The sequence below is a fragment of the Mustelus asterias genome, chromosome 3 (assembly GCF_964213995.1).
Source record: "Mustelus asterias chromosome 3, sMusAst1.hap1.1, whole genome shotgun sequence".
NCBI classification, from domain to species: domain Eukaryota; kingdom Metazoa; phylum Chordata; class Chondrichthyes; order Carcharhiniformes; family Triakidae; genus Mustelus; species Mustelus asterias.
Genome location: NC_135803.1, coordinates 70,028,481 through 70,052,953, shown reverse-complemented (window position 1 = coordinate 70,052,953; position 24,473 = coordinate 70,028,481). Strand labels below are relative to the sequence as shown.

The window sequence follows — 24,473 nt, the reverse complement described above, 5'->3', positions numbered from 1 at the left end:
CAATCACCACCATTTACATACCATTTGTCTTTTGTCTATGACATCTTTGTCAATCTACCACACCCCCCCACCCCCACCGGAATATATCTAGTCCTATACTCTTCAGCTCTGACGAAGGGTATTCCAGACTCAAAACGTTGGCTCCAAATGCTGTCAGACCTGCTGAGATTTTCCAGCATTTTCTGTTTTTGTTGGCCATCATCTTATTTCTGTTTGTGGGACCTTATTATGTGCAAGTTGGCTGCTGTATTTTGTACACGATAGCAGTGATTACATTTCCAAGTGCTTCACCGACTGTGAAGAGCTTTGGGACATTCTGGGATTATGAAAAGTGCTTTAAAAAAAAATCAAGTTTTCACTAGCAGCCAATGCATGACATGCTGTGAATGGGCTGTTTTGAGTGGGATAGGCAGGCATTTACATTTCACAGTTACACCATGGAAGGCCTGCTGATACAGCTTCACCACAGGCTATGCTCCCTCTCTAAAGATATATAGACTAGAAGAGATATTAGACGGCCATTTAGACGGCCTGACCTGTTTGGCATTTCTGTGCAGCTCCCCTGCTGAACATATAAGTTCAAAGGATTCCTTCTGGCAAACTGCCTGGTGCCAAAAGAAGCTGGGAGGGGAAATAAAAGCAATGGTAACAAAGACTCCCAAAAATGAAAATGAAAACAAGGCCTTGCCCTCCCTGGTTAGCCTGCCCAATGCCTCCTTGTCAGCTTTTTACGAGCATGCGCATTTTGCCCACCCCTCTCATAACTGCCCAAATTACACATCCACCATCTGTTCCAATCGTTGCATCCTATCGACACAGGTGCCCTCTGTAGTCCTGCCATCTCCAGTCTTGAACGGATAATTAAGCAAGTGGCTACATGAAGATTTCCACCTTCAATGTGGTGGAAGAAGTGCAAAAGACGAGGCCGTCTCCTCCAGAGGTTCTCGCCAATAGTTTCCAGATGTCAGTCAATTTGATTCACCCCGCGTGATACCAGGAAACAGCTGAGTGTACTGAACAGAACAAAGGCTATGGATCCTGATGACATTCAGGTTGCAATGCTGAAGACTAGCACTCCACAATGACTAATCCCTTTAGCCAAGCTCTTCCAGTGCAGCTACACAATGGCATTTATCCAGTGAAATTCTCAACATATCCTGCTCACAAAAAGCATGTGAAATTGTGCAAGACAGCAGGTGCACACCCTGACACAATCGCGCATTTATGCTGTAAAATGCTTGACGGGCACTCAGGGAGTCTGAAGCATACCTGTCAACAATTAATCGGGCAAGTAAGCCTGATAAGGAGTCAAATAAAATTAATTTTACATGGTCCATCCACTTTCATGATTGGCAGGCAGGTGAATCGGCTAGGCAACTTTTACATTTTCAATTCAACCTTGATCCAAGGCAGGGTGAACTGTCTGGAGTGCAATTTAACAAACAAAAATGTCTGTGGACTGAACACTGTAGTTAGGTGTTGGACTGTGTTCCATAGGCAGTTTGATGCATTTTTTTCATCAGTTTTAATTTGTAGAGACCTGCAGCTCCCTGAGAGGGTTCTGCTGCAGCTGTCTACCTTGAAAGAGCCCAATACAAGCACTAGCCTGCACCCTCTCTTTTCTTGGTGCCTGCCCTCTCCCTGCACTCCCCAGCAGCGCTGAGCCGTTCTCAGTGTGCTTTTCACACTGACTGCCCTTTAGTTGGCCAGCCAGCATAAAATCAGGACTGAGCTGTGATAGTAGGTGGGAATGGATGCCTCTTCACTTCTGATCGTGCCTGGCATATACAAAATTCAGGCCTATGCGAACCAGTTTACCCTCTCGTCAAACGGAAGTTCAGCAACTCCAATTCCTGACCGGTCTCAGGAGTTTCCGTGCATTTGTGGACCAGGAATGGGTCGCGCCTGTGTTAAAAGAAAACGCCATGAAAATCCATCAGGTGACTGGGAGCGGAGTGCCATAACCGTGAAGGCAAGGGAGAGGTCCCAGTTAAGAGAAAGACAAGAAAAAAAGGCTCCAAGCAGGTGCTTGGGGCTCAGGAGGTGTACTGATGATCTGAGAAGGCAACAGTAGGTTGGTGACTTCAGGCTCTGTGTTGGGGCAAAAGTACCCCTTTGAGTAAGAGTATTCTGCTTGGCGCAGCCAAGAGCAGTGCTAGAGTGCGGACTTGGGAATCTGGGGGAATATGATGAGATTGAAACTGTGTGAGGTGGGCTGCCGTTGAGGCAGTCTGAGCTGGAGCGACTTTTGGAGAGAATTTCAAGGCGAGATCTTCGAAGGTGAAGGCTGCAATCCCTCATGAGATAGAGTTTCAACGAGACTGGTCGGCTGCAGTTTTACTGGTTTGCCCCGCCCATTGATAGGCAGAGCAGGCTGGTAAAATCGGGCGAGGGCCGAGAAATCAGGATCATGCCTGATTTCATAGAATCATAGAAACCCTACAGTGCAGAAGGAGGCCATTCGGCCCATCGAGTCCGCACCGACCACAATCCCACCCAGGCCCTATCCCCACACATTTACCCGCTAATTCCTGTAACCTACGCATCCCAGGACTCTAAGGGGCAATTTTTAAACCTGGCCAATCAACCTAACCCGCACATCTTTGGACTGTGGGAGGAAACCGGAGCACCCGGAGGAAACCCACGCAGACACGAGGAGAATGTGCAAACTCCACACAGACAGTGACCCGAGCCGGGAATCGAACCTGGGACCCTGGAGCTGTGAAGCAGCAGTGCTAACCACTGTGCTACCGTGCCGCCCCCCACTGTGCTACCGTGCCGCCCCTCGGCTCTCGCGATCTTGCCGGGACCAGATTTCTGTGGCGCAGTCAGCCTCTCACCTATTTCTGGCAAGAGGCTGAATAAATTATTTAAATTTATTGAAGTATTAATTTCCATCTGTTTAGCGAGTCCAGTGCTCACTTGCCTTTATGGCCTTGCCTCGGAGATTCTCTCCGACGAGGAACACCTGCTCCCCATGAATGGGGAACAGTCATGTTGCCCTTGTTGGTAGAACTGGAGGCCATTGAGGCCCTCTGGGGAGGTCGAAGGCAAGAGGGGGGATGCCCCTTGGGCAGTCAGCCTGGCACCTTGGCAGAGCCTGGAACCAGGAGGGTGGGGCCTATGGAAGCAGGGCCAGGCTGGGGCATGATCCGTCTGGGCAGTGGGGGCTATATTTTCGGGTGGTGTAGTGGGATTTATATCACCTTGCTTCGTCTCACTTGATCAAATCCCTGAAACCCTTTGCAATAGGCCGCAGGCCCCCGCTGTTGTGGGAGGGGGGGTGGGCTGGATTAAGGCTGGCTGCAGCAGCAGAGGCTGTTGGAATTGTGCATGTGCAGACAAAGAGGTCTGCACATGCACAATAGTTCCCTCTCGTGGTTGATCAGGCTGGCGGATGAGTTTAGCTCCGCCCCTTACCTGCAGTAGCTGGAAAGTCTAGCCCATTTTCTCATGCATTATGTGCACAAAAGTGGGAGGAAAACTCACCCAAAAAACAGATCTGCAGCTCTCCCATTTTCACGCTGGCTGAACACTTAGAATTTTTCCCATAAAATTCCGCCTGTTAGCTTATAGTGTTTACTGAAGTCTGGGTTGTTGCTGAGAAATCTGAGAGATCTGTCTTAATATGTAGTGTAGATTGCTACATCACAGTCTGCCTGTTAATTCACATTTCCCTCATATTAACCCTGAATGTATAAGATAGACATTATAAATTGCATTATTATTCTGACCTTGTACAGTAAAGCCTGTTTGTTCAAAAATCCATGGAATCTTGTGGCTTTATCCTCTTAGCAAGCATCTTGGCTCTCAAATTTTGTTTATTTTAAGCAAAATGTTACTGGTTCCCTAACTGAATTGTACCAAAAACTGGGGGGGGGGGGACCCTCCGGTTCACCATTATAGCAGTGTTCCCCATTCTTGCGAAGGAAAATTCTGTGTGGTGGACTTTTATTTTCTCAGGATGTGAACATCATTAGCAAGGTCTGCATTTACTCACCAAATATAGTTGTCCTCGAGAAGGTGTTGGTGGAGATTATTTACTCTAAGATGTGCAGTTAAATGCACTATCCGAATCTAGAGGGCGCATTAGCGGTAGGCCTTGAAATGTAGCAGTCCGTCTGAAAGTGCCCCAAAGTTGTTAGGTAGAAAGTTTCAGGGTTTTGATCAAGTGAGACGAAGCAAGGTGATATAAATCCCACTACTTTCTGTGATGTGCTGTCTCATGTGGCCATGGATCTGCAGACTGAAAACTAACTAGCTCAGCTTAGTCACGTGAAGATCCACAGTAGAAACTCAAGATCCTGAGTAGTCATCATCCTCCAATCGAGGGTCAGACGAGGAAAATGATACATCCCAGCCTTCTGCACTAATTTGTGAATGAAGTGGGAACCTTCTCTGAACTGCTTCCAATGCAAGTATATCCCTACCGAAGTGAGAAGATCAAACAGAGTTCCAGGTGTGGTCTCACCTGGTACAAATGCAGCAAGACTTCCTTCTTTTTAAACTCCATGCAATAAAGACCAATATTCCATTTGCTTTCCTATATGTAGACTATATGTAGTGGTCCCCCTTTATCCAACCTGTTTGTTACATTCTCAAAGAATTTCTAATAAATTTACCAAACACGTCAAGAACTAGCACCACCAGATAAATGAATATCTTCAACAAATAACAGAAATCTGAGCAACAGAAAACTGAGAAAAACATTTTACTGGAAGCTGGACTCAATCTCATTGTATTTACAAGAAATATATACATCGATTGACAATTAATATGTACAAAAAATACAGTCACAACCATATTTATATATAAATTAAGAATAAATACAACATGCAGGCCTCATGGAGAGGCAGAAGATAAGACAGAACCGAGAGAACCCGATCCATTGGGCTCTCTAAATAAAACAGTGTTCCAGGGAGTGAGGTAAATAACAAGGAGTTCTGTCACTAGGTGAGTTAAGGCAGAGGTGCAGTGAAACCTGCATTCACCTGTGTCAAGCTCGGAATCTCAGACCAGCTCTTTTGCTGGCTAACCAAGACACAAAAACATCAACAGTCCTGAGGAGCTACCTTCAATTAGAGTAGTGGCTTCCCTATGGGCAGAGTGCTGTGATCTCCCTTTAAGCAGAACTGTAATCTTCCTTTAAATGGAACCACAATCTCCCATTAAGAGCCACACTCTTCCGTTATACAGTTATGGACTCCTTTCAACAGAAACCCAGTTTCCCTCTGATTGGAGCTACAGTCTTTATAAATGTCAAATGTTTACTATTTACTGAAGTATTAAAAACTGTAAAAGCATTTTACATCCAATAGGTACAACTAGCGGGAAGCATAACTGCCCAGACTTCACTGCTTCACGATACAACCTCTTTTAAAACATGAGGGCTTTTAATTCAGCATCTCTTTCTCTCTGTTTAAGTACCTTGTTTCTTCATCGTCCCAGTTCTCTCTCTCTCTCCGTTAATACAGTGTTGTTCTATTCAGTCACTTATTTTCTTCTCTCTGGGGCATAAATTTGGTCGGGCAGGAATCCTGCCAGCCCTTCCGATTCTGTCCTAACTCCAAACCATTTCCTGTTTTGGCAGATCATCTGATATGTATGGCGGCCTTCTGACTCAATTCCAGCTGCAACACAGATAAGTGAAGGCAGAATGGATGTAGGGAGGCTGCCACAAGGCTTTCGCCTTGCTTTGGTAGACTTCAAGGCTGTTACCAATGTTTCCCTGGTCCTAAGACCACCTTCCATGTGATGGAACCGAGAAGCTGTGGTAAGAGAGGCAGACACCAGGAAAATGGTGTCAGAAAATGGGCAATGCAGTGGACCAGGAGGGGATAGTTAGTTGTGGTTGCAAAGGATGGAAACTCCACTGCCCAGATTTTGTGTCACTCTTTGCTGCTCTCCCACCTCACTTCAGTTGGGATCATGAAAGAGAATCCAGTCTTTTGTATCACTCTCCCTTAATGCATCGTGTCACTTTCTGTTAAAACGCTTCCTCCATGTTAATGCACCATTTTTCTACAAACATTAGACCACTGTGTTAACATAGTCTCTTTCTCCCTAACACTGTCTCAATGTCTCTAATGACTGTGATGTTTTTGTGTTTGCTTCAATGATTTGATTTTTCTCTTTGCCCAAAACAGTCAAAATAGTTCCCCATCAACATGAGAAATAATTTGATCCTTAACCATCCTTTACATGGCATTTTTTTTTACAAGTAGGGAATCAGGCTATAAAAAAAACACACTATTTGCATTAAACAGCAATCTGTATTGCCAACAAAAGTTACCTACCTCTTAAATAAAAGTGATGAATTTACAGTGTGGAGCTGGAATGAGGGTGAAACCAATACATCTTAAAGTCAACATCCTTACCCCATTGACATTTTGTTTTCAATTATGGCACCTTCATTTACAGCAGCAGAGGTCACTTATGTGGCAATTCAGTAGACAATATTCAGGAGCAGCGGAATGAATGACTTGGACAAATTTCTAAAGGTGAACACATATGCACTGTGCCATTATTGAGGCACAGAGACATTGGCACAGTCGATTTTAGGAAAATGTGGAAGTTAGCAGTGAGAAGAGGAATTAGAGGAATGTTTGATCCAAGTAATGGGCCTGGAACTGAAAATACAAATAGAGTCAACAGAGATATGTGTCTCCAAAGAAAGAAAATGGATTAAGTTATGTGAGCAAGAAGGTGGATAGGGAAGATAAAATATTTGGAGGTAGTACGTGGGGTAGAGGCATATCATGAGACTGTGGGTAATGAGGGGAGGGAATGTGGTTAGAAATTAGGAAGGTAGCAAAGGCTGATATGTTGAGAAGGTGATAGTGGGTGGAGTGATAAGGCTAGATGAAAAAGTGTGGAGTGATATGTTAAGATAATAGGATGGAGGTATACATATGTAGACTGTGTCAAAAACAGCAACTCCTAAGTTATAGCAAACACAGTGAGATGACATGGTTTGTGAAACATCACATGCTACTGTGGCTTTGTTCTGATTCTTGATTGATAGAAATTATAGAGGTTGGATAGGCTTGGATTGTTTTCGTTGGAACAGAGAAGACTGAGGGGCGATCTGATCGAGGTGTATAAGATTATGAAAGATATGGACAGAATGGATAAGGAGCAGCTGTTCCCCTTAGTCGAAGGGTCAGTCACGAGGGGATGTAGGTTCAAGGTGAAGGTCAGGAGGTTTAGGGAGGATGTGAGGAAAAATATTTTTACCTAGAGGGTGGTGACGGTCTGTGCTGCCTGTGAGGGTGGTGGATGTGGGTTACCTCACATCCTTTAAAAAGTATCTGGATGAGCACCTGACACATCATAACATTCAGGGTTATGGGCCAAGTGCTGGCAGATGGGATTAGGTGGGAGTTCAGGTGTTTCTATTGTATTGGTGCAGACTCGATGGGCCAAAGGTCCTCTTCTGCGCTATATGATTCTATGATCTGAATCTGGGATAAATATGAGATTCCACCCCCCCCCCCCCAAACTTCAGTTCAATTCCTGCTATTCTATCAGATGGTGGGTTATGGCAGAGAAACTGGACTCTGTCAGTATAACAGATTCTCAAAAAAATCTTGCAAAGCTGTTTCACGATTAATTTAGAATTTCTTTTTTATTTAATTTGCAAATTTATACTAGCTTCTGTATAATTAATTTTCACAGATGGCAGATAACCTTAACCTGAGATATATGGTTTCCAAGTGTCGGATCTTGCAGTAGTTACTGAGATGTGAAACTCACATTGGGTAAGCCATAACTGTGGCAGCAAAAACTACAACAGTAGAAGGATCAATTTGCCACTGTATGGAAATGCTATCCTAGCTGTTTCATACAGATGGTCAAGTTTCAGTCTATGGAATGTGCCGGGTTCCCTATGAAAGCCAATTTTAACTTTGATCACAACACTATCTTAATATGAGATGGTTTAAATTGTGAAATGAATATTAGGCAAAGACAAACTGGTTTAAGTTATTATATTCCATTGATTGGAATAGTTATGCTATCGACTGCCCTGACTTGAACAGGTATCGGGTAGCTAGGGTTGCAGTGCAAAAGACTGACTGACTGTGATGTTGATAGAATATGTTTCTGCTGGGAGAATTAAGGGAGTGTGCTTGACCTGAATAGGAGTCCAGCAACTGAGGCAAAATGGGCTTAAAGTTGCAAGATCAGGGAGGCAAGTGAGAATTAGTTCTAACTGAATAGGTTTAGTGGCGTAGAGAATTAGGAATTTATTAATGACAGGTTCTGGACCATGGCTGGTGATGTGTGTTTGTGTGTGTGCGCACGTGCGCGTGTGCGTGTATGTGTGGGGGGCGGAACAACGCAAGATCCTGGATATGAAAAGTATCTTGGAATAATACGTGGGAATCAATGTTAGGGAGCTCTGTTGCTTATTTAGAGGAATGATGAACTTCAGAGCAACTGGCTCCACTTGTATCCATATCACATCTGCAGGGTGGAAAATATGTCCCAGGGTGTTTGAAGAGGTGCTTGGAAATGAAGATAAAAGGATTTAAAAGAAAAGGTAATTAAGTAAGGAACAAAAGTTTTATTAGAGAGATAGATATTAAGGAAGTTCTTACAGGAGGTGAGGGAGAATATCTGGATAGGAACTGGGACTTGGAGGTTGAAGGCATGGGCACCAGTGCTGCATGAATGGGGGCGGGATGCAATGCACAAGAGGATGGAGTAATAGGAATGGTGAGTTTGGAAGTGGGGAAGGTTACAGAAATAGGAGTCATGGAAGGATTTAAATACAAGGAGTTCGGAGATGTCCCAAACAATAGCGTGTATTAAATGGAGCGAGTACAGTATATCAGAAGTCCTGAAATGAGTTCTCTGCCAACTCTCTTCTTCCAAGCTGAGGGATGTGCAAAACTGCAGAAAGATTAGACAGTAACAAAATTTTGGCGAACAAATCTTGAAGGAATTGCATTGTGACCCAAAATCTTGAAGTCAACCAGTTTTCTCATCAAATAACAATAACTTCCAGCACTGAACTAGCAAAGGTGTGGCAATCCATAGGGCAAGTTCCGTGCAATTAGATACCGCCAGAATCAAGGGCAATAGCCAACTCATTATAAGAGTATTTCTGTGTGCTGTACACAACAAAATCAGTAGCCTTGAAGATTTTGGACACTGTTTTTGTTTAATTCTTCATTTATCCCAAACACTGCAGCACCACTCTCTCCCATCCCAGACGCTCCAGGATTCACACTCTCACATCCCAGGCACTCCAGGATTCACTCTCACACGTCCCAGAGTTTCCAGGATTCACTCTCTCACATCCCAGATACCAGTGGATTCACTCACACCCCAGATAGTTCAGGATTCACTCTCACATCCCAGGTATCCCTGGATTCACTCTCTCACATCCTAGACACTCCTGGATTCATTCTCTCACATCCCAGTTAGTCCAGGATTCACTCTCTCACATCCCAGATGATCCCTATGTCAATTGTGGCTCAGTAGACAGCACTCTGGCAGCACTGAAAGAGTGTTGTACTGTCTGAGGTGCTGTCTTTTGGATGAGATGTTAAACCAGTCTGCCCTCTTAGGAAGATGCAAAGGTTCCCATGGCATTTGAAGAAGACTAGAGGAACTCCCCTCATTGTCCAGGGCAACATTTATCCCTTAACCAACATTGCTAAAAATAAACTGCTTGGTCTGCACCACAATACTTTAGTGGGAAGATTGTATGTGCATTTCTTAAATTACAAGTGACTACACTTCAAAAGAACCTCACTGACTCTAGGAATACAGGAACATAGGACTTATGAGCATGAGTAGGCCATTTAGCCCTTCAAACCTGCTCCACCACTTAATAAGATCATAGTTGATCTGGTTGTTGGCTCAACTCCACTTTCCTGTCTGACCCCCCCGACTCCTTTATCAATCAAAAATCTGTCTAACTCTGTCCTGAAAAAATTCAATGACCCAGCGTCCACTGGTTTCTGGAAATGAGAATTCCACATACTAATAGCCCGTTGGGAGAAAAACTTTCTCTTTATCTTCTTCTTAAATGGTTGAGATCCAACGGGCTTTTGAGATCATAAAAGGTGCTAGACAAATACAGGAACTCACCAAGGCTCCTAAGGCAGCACCTTCCAAATCCATGACCACTACCATCTAGAAGGACAAGGGCAGCAGATACCTGGTTACACCACCACATTGAAGTTCCCCTTCAAGTTTCTCAACATCCTGATTTGAAAATCAGTTCCTTCACTGTCGCTGGGTGTAAATCCTGGAACTCCCTCTTTAATGGCATTGTGTGTGTACCTACACCTCAGGGACTGCAACAGTTCAAGAGGTGCCGTCTTTTGGATGAGACGGCACAGTGGTTAGCACTGCTGCCTCACAGTGCCAGGGGCCCGAGTTCAATTCCGGCCTTGGGTCACTGTCTGTGAGAGTTTGCACTTTCTCCCCGTGTCTGTATGGGTTTCCTCCGGGTGCTCTGGTTTCCTCCCACAGTCCAAAGATGTGTGACGTAGGTTGATTGGCCATGCTAAATTGACCCTAGTGTCAGAGGGATTAGCAGGGTAAATGAAGGTTACGGGAATAGGGCCTGGGTGGGGTTGTGGTTGGTCCAGATTTGATGGGCCAAATGGCCTTCTTCTGTACTGGAGGGATTCTATGAGGGCAGCTCATCTCACCTTCTCAAGGGCAACTACAGATGGGTAGTAAATGCAGGCCTAGCCACACCCCGTAAATGAATTACAGGCCAGGATAGACTCTTGCATAAGACACTCAAGGATTGATTCTCTCACATCCCAGGCAGTCCAGGATTGATGCTCACACATTCGAGACACTCTCGGATTGACTCTCACAAAAGACACTCCAGGATTGACTGTCTCACATCCCAGGCACTACAGGATGTCACCTAGGCAATGAGAAACAACACGTCAACAACAAGGGCTTTGAGGGCAACTAATGCTGGAAGACATTGTAATAGTGCTTCCATGTTCCTCAAGTTGGTATTCTGCAAAGGGTGTGTGGATAGATTCTGGGATGAGAGAGAAATGTAGGCCTCCACGCTCACTTCAATGAATCACAATATAAAACGTTTTCAGTTAATGTCTGCAGATATGAGTTACTTCAGGTTCTGTCCCAATTACAGTTTCATTAGGTCACCTATTATATAGAAAAAGAGATGCTTTGTCCCTTTTGCGAAGAGTTCTGAGATTAAGTCACTGGTGTGCAGTACATTCCTCTGTCGAAGGATCATGATTCCTCTTCATTGGGATCACTGTTGAACGTGAAACCAATCACATTCAGCCTTACTCCTAGATGAGCTTCAGAGTAAAATCCAACCTAACTGGATATTTGTTTGAGGTAATTTCAAATCTGATTTGACACATTTTTAACTCGAATGCAGCATCAGCTTGATTGGATAAGCCTCGTTCCCTTTTTCTACTGGGTGAGAGATTATGTATCAAGTCTCTTATTATTTTGATATCTGTTAGCTGCTCCAAGGCCAACACACTCCGATTAGCTGATGGCGAGGCTTACACATACAGACCAAGGTTAGCCTCTTTCATCCTCTATGCAATGGGCTGGAGGTTTAGGTAGCTCTGTATACACAGGAGTTGAACACGTACATCACACTTCGCTGACAGGAGTATTCCGGCTCAACTCCTTGATCCCATGTAGGATTCGCTTCATGTGGCCCACTCTCGCTATCCCCAAGTCCTGTCAAACACAGGTTAGAGGACAGGTGTTTATTGTCTGTGTGTTAGTTTAGTAAATACTAGAACAACCTCAGTCAAAATGTCAAAAAGTCAAAATGGAGGCTAGTGAAAGGCAGTAACCTGAAAAGGAAATGGGGTTAAATAGATAAAATAATCTTTCATGACTACTGAATGGAACTGATTATACCTCATCCTGAGAACACAGTTTTGCTATTCCATACAGATGTTTACCCCAACTTGCCCTCTTTCGCTGAAATGAAGTATGTCTTTAATTGGGGAGGGGAAGGGCTGCAGTTCCTTTATTCTTGGTGTTGCACAAGTCAGCATATTCATGGTGAAAATATTCGGCTTCTGGCCTCAAGAAATTTTATTCAGACATCAGTCCATGTTTAAAATGTCCATTAAGTTTGTGTACATGTGGAATGTTCACTACGAGAGTGTGATTGTGAGTGTGTTTGAGTGCTGACTCCTCAATTTGATTCATGGCACTAGATGTCAGATGTTGTGCTTGCAATTCCTGAGATGTGGGGTAAGCCTGGTTAGCAGTAATGATGACTTGCAACATTTGGGGACTGGGGAGAAAGGGGACATCCAAAAGTAGTCTGGATGACCCTAAGCACTAAGCCTGAAATCTATCCAATTATTCAGGAGGAGTAGGCTGTAGCCTAAAACTTTATGTTGTAATTGAGTGATGGTGAATTAGTTGGCTGGATGATGCGATGAGTGGAGGAATGCCTGTGCATTTGGCAGGCAACCAGGATAAACTCAAAACTTAGGTGGAGCAATGCTGGGAAATTGCAACAATCAAATTTAAAAGCAAAAGGTAAAAACTCATTTAGCAGCTAATCCTGAGAGATTGGTAGATACAACTTGTGTTTAGGAGCCCTGTAATGCTCTAAACTTTGAGTGTTCCAGGCATGTTGGGTCATAACATTAAGAAATGCTGACACACATTGATATGCAAAAACTTGCTGCAATGTCTTGACATGGGAAACAAGGTTAATGTGGACAGGAAAGACATGCTCTATGTAAGACTCTTCACATATGCACATACACATGTATTGGATTGTACCTGAATGCTGACTCCTGAGAGGATAAAAGATCCTGAATGAAAGGGAGCAGTTCTTATGGAACAATTTGTTCACAAAACAGCTGAAATATTTAAGATCATGCAGTAACTACCCTGAAGAATTGAGAGACCTAGCGGCGTAAGCAGTTAAAGGAAAGAAGCAGGCTGCAAGATACTCAGGAAGCCAGGTCAACAGCTGGCATCACATCAGGATGTTGGTACAAACCTCAACCTTTAATCTTTATCGTTTTCTGAAGCCAAAACAATTAAAAAGCCAGTGATTCCCAGTCCAGGTACTTAGCCTGGCACCCAGTCGCAGCAGATCAAGTCAATGGACTAAATCTTAACTTCAAAGAACGAGTAGGCACAGGTTGTGCCAGAGATTAAAATACAAGAAAAATGGAACAGGAGCTGAATCTGCCTTGATCCTGTCAACTTCTGGTTTTAACAGGGGCACAAACGGGCAGATGACCAAACAGCTTGTCATTTAAAAATTTTAATGAGGTTCCATGCCTTTATTTTAACAATTATTCTATTTTTAACCACAGGCTTCCAACATTCATGGGAAACTTGAGGAGCTCAAAGACAAGAGGGGTGGACTATGAGATAAGTGCCTTTACAGCACTGTTTGTGAGCCAGGAGCAGCAGGAATACCCAAAATCTAATCCAGTAAAAACTATCATCCTCTACAATCTGTCTGCTCTCCTTCCACATTATATACCATAGCAAAAAGGCCTGCAGGTCTTCAATCAGGTTGCCTGTTGGCAGAACCCACTTAAATTCTGCAGGACCCTGGGGAAATCAGTTATTTTAGGCTTCTCAACCTCACAATAGTCACCTCTTTACAGAACTTCCCTTCAGATTAAAATGAGTCCCAGCTACTCAGCTTGATCTATAGATTGTGATTCAATTCACTTTTAACTCTTTTAAAAATTATTTTTCTCTCAGCATCAGTAAGACTGAAGCTACTCTTGAAAGTCATTCTAGAATGTATTTGGGTAGAACCCTCTTTTTCTTTCTCATATCCCCCTTTCCTTTCACGAAAAAATTCTTAAGATCACTTGGACATTTCAGCTTGAAAGATTTGTGGGTGTGTAGCAGCCAGAGTACAGTGATTCCCTTATCCATTCTGTAATTTCTCTTTACAGCTCATGGCTTCACAGTACCTTCCAAATGATGTGATCTCAGCACACACACAGCAAATTAAGGCAGAAAGGCTGTACTGATAAAGCAGGCCACATTAGTTTGTCATTCATGCAGAAGTGAAAATGTCACTTGCAATACCTTCAGGTCTCGTCTCTCCAGATGCAAGAGCTCTGAGCCACGGATGTCGTGCCGGATGAAGATGTCTCTGTACTCGAACAGGCTAAGATGCTCTAACCAGGCTGCCACCTCCTCAGTACCCCACTGATGCACTGTGGGAAAGCGAAGAGCAGCGCCACCTTCAGTACCCACAATCCCAAAGGCAAAGAGAAATGCACAACCATCACCCGCTAGCAAAAAAAAAGGCCCACAGAAGTTTCAGAGAGTGCAGAGTACACCAGTTGCTAATCTCACAAGGGATATTTCAGGGAAACACCATAAATCAATAAGCACACAATGCAATTAGGAGTCTGGCACAGCTGCTGAAATGAAATATCTGTTGTTGAGTGGATAGCTCCAGGCTACATTACCAAATACACAAAAGCATCCCTCCTGCCTCACACACATCTCAATCTCTCTACGGCTAAAGAATCCTGTTGATCAATGAATGTTGGGATCTGTGATATCTCATTGATAATGTACATTCTGGTGTTGTACTGAGGCACACAAATCAGCAGCATGCCAAATACCACCTCTGATTAGTTAGCTGATGTCAGCCAGGTGCAGTCAGAGTGTTACATATGGTCTTCGTCCCTTGGGTGAGGTGAACGCAATGGAGGCAGTTGTCCACACTTGCTGCTCCACTGACCTTTGTTGAGAACAGTGTTGGGCAAAGAAAGAATTGGGTTTGGTTGCAATGACCCAGGGTCCAATAACCTGCTGACACTCACTGTTTAGGATCATATGTGAAGAATGGTCACTTGATTTAAGTGCTAGAAGGTTGTTAGCACCTGTGAAAAGTCTAACCCACTGAAAATTAACACTGTCAACAGAGAAAGGGGAGAACAACGGAGGAGAAAACAAAGTTGATTGTGACTTCCATCCATCCCTTGCCCTGTGTTCCACTCATCACGTGCCACCCCCCAATCATTATTGAGCAACTTCTTGAAACAACTGCTCAAGTTAACTTAAAGCTGGTTTGCATCCTTCTGACTGGCAGGAAGCAAGATGCAAACTTACAATTTGAATATAGTATGAGTAAGGATATGTAGAGTAAATGGGCTGATGCAAGCTACAGTTATGGCATCAAGTCAGATTTTGTGTCCAAATAGCACTGTAACTAGTATTGCAGAGAACCCTGCAGAATTCACTAATGCAGATTCCATTTAAAACTGTAGCCTGGAGCACACCTTCAATTGACTGAACAATTCATTAATGCCAACCAACAGATAAAACAATTGGCTCTTTAATCAGAAAACAAGGAGTATAGAATGCACTTTGATTTTGTTAGAATTTATTATTTCTGCTTAAAAATTCAGAAAGTGAGAGTTTTCACATTAGAAGGGAAATTCTGCAGATGGTTCAGGTGGAAGAGAGAGATTCTGCACAGAGTCCAGGCGTAGAAGGTTCTGCACAGGTGTCAATTGAGGTGAAAGATTCCCTTCTGATCTGAGCTACTATTGATTCCGAGGCAGGGTTAACAAGTAAATCTCTACAAGTTGTTCAGGTACAACTGCAATAGCGGCAGTTTTCCTCCAATATCTGACCTGTGTCCATCCTCAGGTCTGGAAAATGAATGTTGGCATGGTATTCTACTGTTAGAATCCTCACAGTCAAGTTTGGTCCTGTCCTCACCTCCAGCTTTTCAATGCAAATGAAAATCTGAGCTAAAATAAAAGCAAAATACTGCGGATACTGTAAATCTGAAATAAAAACAGGAAAATGACTTCTTCAGAGCGAAGGAGAGGAAGAAATATGCTCTGAAGAGGAGCCATATGGACTCAAAACGTTAACTCTGATTCTCTCTCCACAGATGCTGCCAGGCCTGCTGCGTCTTTCCAGCATTTTCTGTTTTTATTTCAGAATATGAACAAATATTTTCCCTTCTGTAAGATATATAGGAGGTTGCTGTGCAGTGGGTTGGATCTGCCTTCTGACAGAGAACTCAAGACGAAGGCCAATTTACAGCACACTTATTAAGATAAGATCAGATAAAACCTGGGATCTTGGACTATTTTAGCTTTCGTATCTGACAGCATAATATGCCAAAGGACAATTGGGAAAATAACACTATGTTCTGGTTTTGAATTAATTTCCATCTGCATCCTCCAAACAAATGTGGGAGACCAACCTAGAAGTATTTATCACCATTGTGCATCCTGCTGCATCATGTCCTTCTATTGCCTCATAATTTCAGTGGGCAATTGTTTCAGGGCTAATCTACAGGACTTGTACCCAGTGGTCCACATCAGAGGAGCCTGTGGTACCACTAAGAAGTATGGAATTGTAAAGAGAGGGACAGCATTTAGGCTTACTGAGTTCTCTTAACACATCTTAATCACAAATGACTCAGCCAAGGAGCTACATTTGTAGTGAAAAATTCCAAAATGCCACCCACAACTAAAGTCTAATGACGACCACGAAACCATTGTCAATTGTCGTAAAAACCCATCTGATTCACTAGTGTCCATCAGGGAAGGAAATTTGCCATCCTTACCTGGTCTGGTCTACATATGACTCCAGCACCATAGAAATGTGGTTGTCTCTGAAATGCCCCCTGGATTTGAAGGACAACTTGGGATGGGCAATAATTGCTGGCCCAAGCAGCATCATGGCCCACATTCCAAGAAATATTTTTTAAAATACTGATGAGATGTGGATTGTACTGACAATTTATGATCAGGTGCTGTGTAAATCTCTTGGAATGTAAATGGGACTGATACTACCAAAGCTGGATATTGATGGTGACATAAATTACAGATACTGGACACAAAGGATGGAAGTGGAGAAGGGTCAGAATTTACGCACCTGGTAATCCCATGTTCCCCCTGGTTTCCTTATTCTTGTTGTTCTTCTCTTTTTTTAACTTTGACACAAGACGGAATTTGGCACTGCGAGTACGCTTGGAATATTCCAACAACTGGCCCTGGGCAAACACACAAAGACATGAGAAAAGTAAAGCCCCAACAACATGCAATAAATCACATAATTAGCAGAGCAAAAAAATTCCCAAAGCAGTGGTCACTCATACACACACACATCATTGACACAAGGATTGGGTAGGAGGCAAATCTATTTTATATGAAAGAGGCCCAGGAATTAAAATGCCCAATCTCTCGCATCAAAGAGCCCTGCTGATCCCACACACTTACCCCTTGCCCTCAGTTAAAAACAGGGTTATCAAGTCCAGGGCTAGGTTATTTTAGAAAAGACAGTAAAAACAGCAAGAAAATATTTGCATTTTACGTCCTCATGATGCATCCAAGTGTTTAATGGTCAATGGATAACTTTAGAATGATTATCATTGTTGCCTGGAGTATGTGTGTCAGCCATTTAGAACACAAATAATAAATGAATGAAAGGCCAGATATATTTCAGGTGGTGTTAGTTGAAGGATAAATGTTGGTCAAGATATATGGAGAACTCCCTTGCTCTTTGCAAATAGTGCTATGGGATTATTTACAACCTGCTAGCAGGACACCTCGCAGGCAGTCATAAAAATACACTACCACTTCTTTGGGATGATGAGAAAAGCTGATAAAGGGATGTCTGATTTGACTAGCTATTTGATGGCCTCCTGAGATGCTGAGTGGTGAAATGAGATGCCTTCTGCAATAGATCTTAATGAACAGGTTGATGCAATGTGCTCCATTGTGTGGGACTCATGGCTACAATCACAATTTGGGCTATCTGTTATCTTCCACTCAAAGCAAATGGCTTGATCGCACATTTCCTGTGTGGATTAGTTTCAGCACTGTTCATTGTCTTCAAGGGAGCCAGGAACCTCTGTTGTTGGGTCAGTGATGAGGTATTTGTTGTGCCGCTGAGTTGGTGCCAACTGCATGAATATTAGCGGTGTGATTGTAAGTGCTTTATTCCTTTGTAAATGGACAGGTTGGTGTTGCTCATTATTTTCCATGTCATGAAGCATCAAGGTGAATGGCAGGCTGGATGCCGTGGGAAAGCACTGGGAATCATTCAAGGGGAATGCACTTACGCCTCCCTGACACTATCCTTACAGCAGAGATTAGCCCCATGTCCATGATCTCTATCAGTTGGATCATGAGGGACATCAGTATTCTGCAGCAAAGTAGACCAGGACCACTGCTGTGGCAAAATGCCACAAGCTGTATTTTTGGAACAGTCAGCACCTTCCGGAGAGGAAGGAGGGAGATGGAAAACAAGTAGACTGAACACTTGTGTCAAGTTGAGAAAGCATTCATTGAGAAAAATCCTTTGCAGGGGTGCAAACTTACCTCATCATCACTTGGTTCAATGAGCTGATATAACCAGGGAATCTCTGCCAGTTTTCGAAGTTGTAGGTCTACATTAGCCAGAGCCCCAGTGAGTTCATCCTTCTGAGGGGGATCCAACTGCTGCATCCAGAAAAGGAACACAGATAGCAGTGTGCTCAGCAATAATCACTTAACAAAAACAAACACTAGTCGCAAACATGCAGGTGGATTGGTTTTATTAATTTGATATACGTGCCCTCTCTTACGTCTTGCAATGTTTAGAGATCAGAAGTGAATGACCAAGCAGATACAGCCTCTGGGGTTTCCGAGATCTAACATCTGGGAGTGCTAGTGGCTAAAGCAATCCTGGAAGCCCAGATGCATGTGAAATTGCCATAAAACTGTGCATGATTTCATATCCAGTAAGTAATGCGCTGAGCACTATCTAACCTTGTCTACATCACACATTGGATCTTTTAGTCTCATTACTGACTTACCAATGATATAAAAAACATTATAGAATATAAAATGGGAAGTAGCCGAGATGAACCAGCATTTTACAGGTTGCAACTGAGCTTAGGAAATGACAAAATAAAAGCAAAATACTGCAGATGCTGGAAATCTGAAATAAAATCAGAAAATGCTGGAAAAACTCAGCAGGCCTGGCAGCATCTGGGGAGAGAGAAACAGAGTTAACATTTTGAGTCTGTATGACTCTTCTTCAGAGTTGTTTCTCTCTGCCCAGATGCTGCCAGACCCGCTGAGGCTTTCTAGCATTTTCTGATTTTATTTCAGATTTGTAGAAAGTGACATACAAGTGTAGAAAGGAGCCATTCGAGCAACTGCAAATTGCACAAGATACATTTGAGTTGCAGCAACACTAAACACTACAAAAAACTACTGATAGATCTCATCTACCACATCACAGCTAGATACCCAGATTGCTGTGTGCAATCCATTCAGACCAGAAGGCACCAGGTTCAATTTTCAGTACGTGTTCCACCACATGGTCTCATTCAAGGCAGAGGGTGTGGTGCTACTAACTCAGTTCCTTGGAAAGAGAACAGGAAAATCAGGCGGGGTTCCTGCTTCGAAATGCTGTCCAGTCACCGCCACTGGAAAGTGAAAACACGGATGTCATGCATGGAGCGGTTTCAGTCTCAGTGGTGACTTCCTACACAGTCAAAATCAATGCTGATACTTGGCATCTAGTATCACACACACAGGTAAAAAGCAGACACTTGGATGAAACACTGGAGGGCTAGTAGCACACTTAGAACTGTGACCCCAGCAAATAATACTGTCTTCATGAGAGGAGCAAACCAGCAAATAAAGATACAACACTAGAAGGACATTCATTGGTCAAAGCTTGCAAATCTATTGTAAAAATCAGATTAACTGAAAATCAGGACCAGTTCTAATCATTCTCTGAGCCTGCACAAACTAAATACCAGAATCTTGTACTGATTTTACACTAAGTAGTGCTTCAATCTCAAGGTTTGATTCCACCTCTAGATCACCGAATTCATCTGACACTTTGAATCTTAGAATGCTGCAATTGCACAATTCCAAATTATATTAAATTTCCTTTAATATACCGTCTTAAAACAAGAAATAAAACTCAATTACTTCAAACCACTCTGCAGTTTAAACACTCCGTGTAATCCATGATCCTACATTTAATCCACCCAAGTCTCTCAATCAAATTCAAATCTGCATCTTACTCCTGGGTATCTGCTATTCTGTATATTAACCCCTTTGTTCCCTTGATTAGATTCCAGCCGATAATGCACTTGACTATCCACTAATTTATACATAAATCTTTTGAACCCCTCAATTACATTCCAGTCTATAACTTGTTGCATTTATAAACTGATGGAATTGCTTGATATGCTGGTCATCTGTTATTGTGCATATAAACTATTCGGACCCCTCAATTAGTTGTTACTGTGGAACTCTACTGTTACTCCACATATTAACTGAGACACATTTGTTTCTTCCATTTAACTCTTTCCTTACCAGTGACATTTTGCCTGCCAGTAGAAGCTCTGTCTCATTGTGCAGGGCTTTCCCATTGTTGACCATTTCCATCACCAGGCTGCAACTCAGGCCCTTTGGAGAAAGAAAAGGTGGAGTTGTTTTAAATCCGCACCAGAACTTGAGGGCTGCTAGTCAGCAGCGTCATTATCACCGCACATCATCTACAGCTCGTACTGAAATCACAGATTCTCAAACAGATAGCAACAGCTTGCACGCATAAACTATCTTTTATGCAGTAAACATTCTAAGACCCTTCTAAAGAGAAGAAATAAACATCAATTACAATGATACACAGCAAGACAAAGTGGCTTAGAGAAGGATCTATAGAGAGTATGGTCAAACAGGTGAAGGTGCGCTTACTGATGGAACAGGAAGGTATGATGATACTGTGCTATTAATATATTTTATGTTTAAGGGGACTGCTTTAAGATTCAGTATTTTGTTACAAGGAGTCAGTTTGTCTGAACAGAAAGTAGCAGGTGCTGGAAAGCAGGGTAATTACTCATTTTAGTGTTTATTTAGCAGAATGCTTAATGAACTATTGTTTAGCAAAGAAAATGACCCTTAGGATGTTTTCTTGATTAAAGTAATGGAAGGTGAAGTAGGTATACAGGGGCATATAATCATTAGATACTAGAAATGGGAGGAGTTAGGTTTGTAGCCGAGGAAAACAGCTTTCAGAGTTCAGTTGCTGAAGGGAGCTGTAAAAAGAGGTCTGCTCACTGCTACGTCTCTCTCTGCAGAACCTCTCTGAATGTTGTCAATCAATTTAAAGCAAGTATGCCTAGAATTGCTGGACAGGGTTGTTTAAAGGTAGAAGCCTACCAGCAGCTCTCCTTGTCTATCTATAAAATCCTCTGGAAGCTTCAAAAAACTGTTAACCCAAGTGAGAGCTAGCATTTTATGTTTGCTATCTATTCTTTTAAAGTGGTGTTTAGGTCTATAAAAGAAATATTGCTTAATTGGAACTGAATAGTGATAAGTTAGAAATTAAGAGTTGTTTCTTTCATGTTTAAAGATTGTTCAACGGTTGAGTTAAACTGTTTCATTTTGTTAGAGTTATGCTTAAACTGTGTTCTGAATAAAGCTTGTTTTGATAAAAGATCCCTAGTTTGTCAGTGTCCTGGAGTAAAGCATCCTTTCTTCACATTTGTGCCAAAAATAGAAAAATTGTTGGGGTCTAGTCTGGCTTCAGAAAATACCTTAGGGTTTCTGATCTGGCATCCTAACAAAGAGAATACAAAAGGAGCTAAGTCTGAAGCTGAAATCATATGGGCTGGGATGAAAGGCTGGAGGAGGTTATTAAACTTGGGTTGAATGAGTTAAGGTTTAAGGTTTGAGAAATTGTAAAGATTAGGCAGGAGAACAATACGTAGGGATTTGCAAACATGGGTGAAAATGTTGAATTTAATGCATTGGGAATGGGGCTCCCATGGAAATTAGAGACAAGCATGATGGATGAGCACCAATTTTTGTATGGAAAATGTAGGTCTCAAGACAGCAGACAGGAAAGTGGAGTTAAGGCAAACTGATTGAATGGTACAGCATTTGGCTCAAGGGGCTTCTCTCCTAATAGGTAATAGTGAGTACAGCTCGCTCACTAAAACCTCGAGAAATCATCAAACACGGAACAAGATAACTCATGTTTGGGATATTCAATTCCTGCAACTGGAAATCTCAGCACAGAATCTGCGTAAATTTCTCAGCTGCAGGCTATCTGATTACAGGCCCTGAAGATGTGATCACATGTTTTTTTCAGCTTTTCTACTGATTCTTCTCTCCTGACTCATGCTAGATTACAGTTTCAGAACTCCTGGCCATCCTCTGGTGCCTCACCCAAGGTGTCATTATTCATCTGTGTGTCTAGACAGTATTTATTCCAAGGCTGATCAGTAAGGATGAAGGTCGATCTTGTCCTCACCCACCACTGTCACTCAAGCATTATCAGCAGTGGTCAACAGACATTGGTCATAAAAGCCAATCTATTCCATCAGATTCCACTCCTCTAGTGCTCAAATATTCCTTTCTCAAATGTAGCTTTCCACTACCATAGCTCCCCCCATTGTAGTCCATCCCATTAGCATTTTAGCTGTCTCAAAGGTCATCCCAGAAATTATTCAAATTGCCCAGCATTCAGGCACATTTATATTGTCCTTCATGTTTCTATCTCAACTGGGAGATTACTCTGACCATTTCTCACTCCTTGAAGTAGAGCGGTTTTTCCTGCAATCTGCTTGATGCTAACTATTCACTCAATCATACAATTTTTTTTCTCCTTCTCCAATCCATTTAGAAGAAAATCTGTAGTATTACCTTCTGTAAAATATTTATTATGTTGTATCGTAGGAACAGGAATGGGCCATTTGGCCCCTTGAGACTGTTCTACCAATCCGTGACATCATGGTCCATTTATTATTTTCAGTCCATTGACCTGCCTTGGCTCCATTTTCTTTTATATTGACATCTAGCAAATTTCTTGATCTCAGATTTGAAATTGTCAATTGAGATATAATCTGCTTTTTGTGGCAGTCCCACACTTCTAACCCCTTTGTGTGAAGAAATATTTCCTAGCCTCTCTCCTGTAATAGGTTGCTTTGATTTTAAGGTCATGTCCCCTTGCCCTAGACTTCCTGACCAGTGGGAAAGTTTCTCTCTTATCGATTATACTAGTTCCATTTAAAATCCTAAAAAGGTAAACTAAAACACAGCTTAACCTTCCATTTTTCATGGAATACAAGGCAAGTACATATAATCTTTCTATATGATCTAAATCTTGGAGTCCTGAAAGTATTCTGGTGGTTATAAACTGGAGTCCTTTCAAGGTTAATACATACTTTCTAAGGTACATTGCCCAGAACTGTACACTGTCCACCAGATGTGATCTAATTAGTGCTTTGTATAGTTATAGCAAAACTTCCTCTTCTTTATAAAGGACCCTAAAGTTATAAAGACTAACATATCCCTTTAGACTATAGAATTGGCTCTTCCTTTATAATTCACCAACTTCTTGTTCCCTGCAGCCTCTTCAATATGTTTCTTTTTGAAAGGCGGTGACTAGAACTGCAGCCTTTATTCAATGCACTCTCTGTCCAGTAGATCAGAAAGCCTCAGCAAACCTCAGTAATTTATACAGTATTGCTTTGATTATGTTTCCCAGCTTTCTGGTTGCTCCTTTACACTGTTTGGGCTGGGGCTATAACACTCCTAACATCATTGCCATTCTTAGTCTCCCTATGTTGATTTAAGTTCCATTAATTCTAAATGTACATTGCATATTTTTGCCCACTGTGCAACAGTATTTAAACATTAATATTCAATGTTTGTTTATCTGTCCTGTTCTTCTATAATCTCTTCCATCCCTACTTCACTTCCTGTTATAGTCCCATTAGCAACTATGGCAAGCTAACAATTAGTTGCAGGATCCATATTAATTTTGAGTTGAACCCCCAGTACCTCAGTTTTATATGCAGCCCATTGGAGTGCACTCAGTACCTCGCCCAATCTGGCTAGGATCCCTGCAGGCTCCCTCCATTCAGCACTGTGCCTGGTCTAATGCTCATGAGACTCCATTTAGTATTTCACCCATTCTGGCTTGTGTGGCATTGCATTCAGCTCCTCTTCCAATATGGCACTGATCCAGGGAAATTCCACTCAGCATCTGCCCTAAGTATGATACTGCACCTTTCATGGGTGTTCACATTCTTAAGCAACTTCTAAATGAGTCCCATCTTCTATTTTGGATTCCTGTTGGTTTTAGTTTGATTAGCAGTCCTTCACTTGAAATTTTGTCTCAAGCTTTCACAGTCCAATCAGGCTAATCCATTACCTGTGCAACCTGTAATATCCTTGTAGAAGTCAAAGAGGATTATCATCTAAAATAACCCTCTATTATTCGTTATACTGGATTTTCCTCTAGCCTGCCCCACAGAATATTCACCAGTATATTGCCTGGTACTGATAATAGTACCCGATGATAGGGGCTGTTGTAACCTAGCTAAGATTTTCTGCCCTTTTTAAAATGTTTTGGTCATGAAGTGTAAGCATCACTGGCCGGACCAGCATTTATTACCCATCCCTATTTTCCCTCAAAAAGGTGATAATGAGCACCTTCTTGAACTTGTA

General features: G+C 42.4%; 1 protein-coding gene across 4 annotated transcripts in view; it reads right to left on the bottom strand.

The window, feature by feature from the left end:
* Positions 1 to 4,700: 4,700 nt before the first annotated feature.
* dgkd (diacylglycerol kinase delta) overlaps positions 4,701 to 24,473 on the bottom strand; it is a 138,829-nt gene continuing 119,056 nt past the window's right edge. The window contains exons 26-30 of one of the 4 annotated variants that reach the window (XM_078209113.1): positions 20,331 to 20,423; positions 18,333 to 18,452; positions 16,885 to 17,002; positions 14,059 to 14,267; positions 4,701 to 11,706 (exon numbers count right to left, since the gene is read on the bottom strand). In XM_078209113.1, the coding sequence (XP_078065239.1) occupies positions 11,617 to 11,706; positions 14,059 to 14,267; positions 16,885 to 17,002; positions 18,333 to 18,452; positions 20,331 to 20,423 (630 nt within the window). In that variant the 3' untranslated portion in view covers positions 4,701 to 11,616. The remainder of the gene's footprint in view (positions 11,707 to 14,058; positions 14,268 to 16,884; positions 17,003 to 18,332; positions 18,453 to 20,330; positions 20,424 to 24,473) is intronic. The other 3 variants (XM_078209114.1, XM_078209115.1, XM_078209116.1) reach the window with 3 other exon arrangements.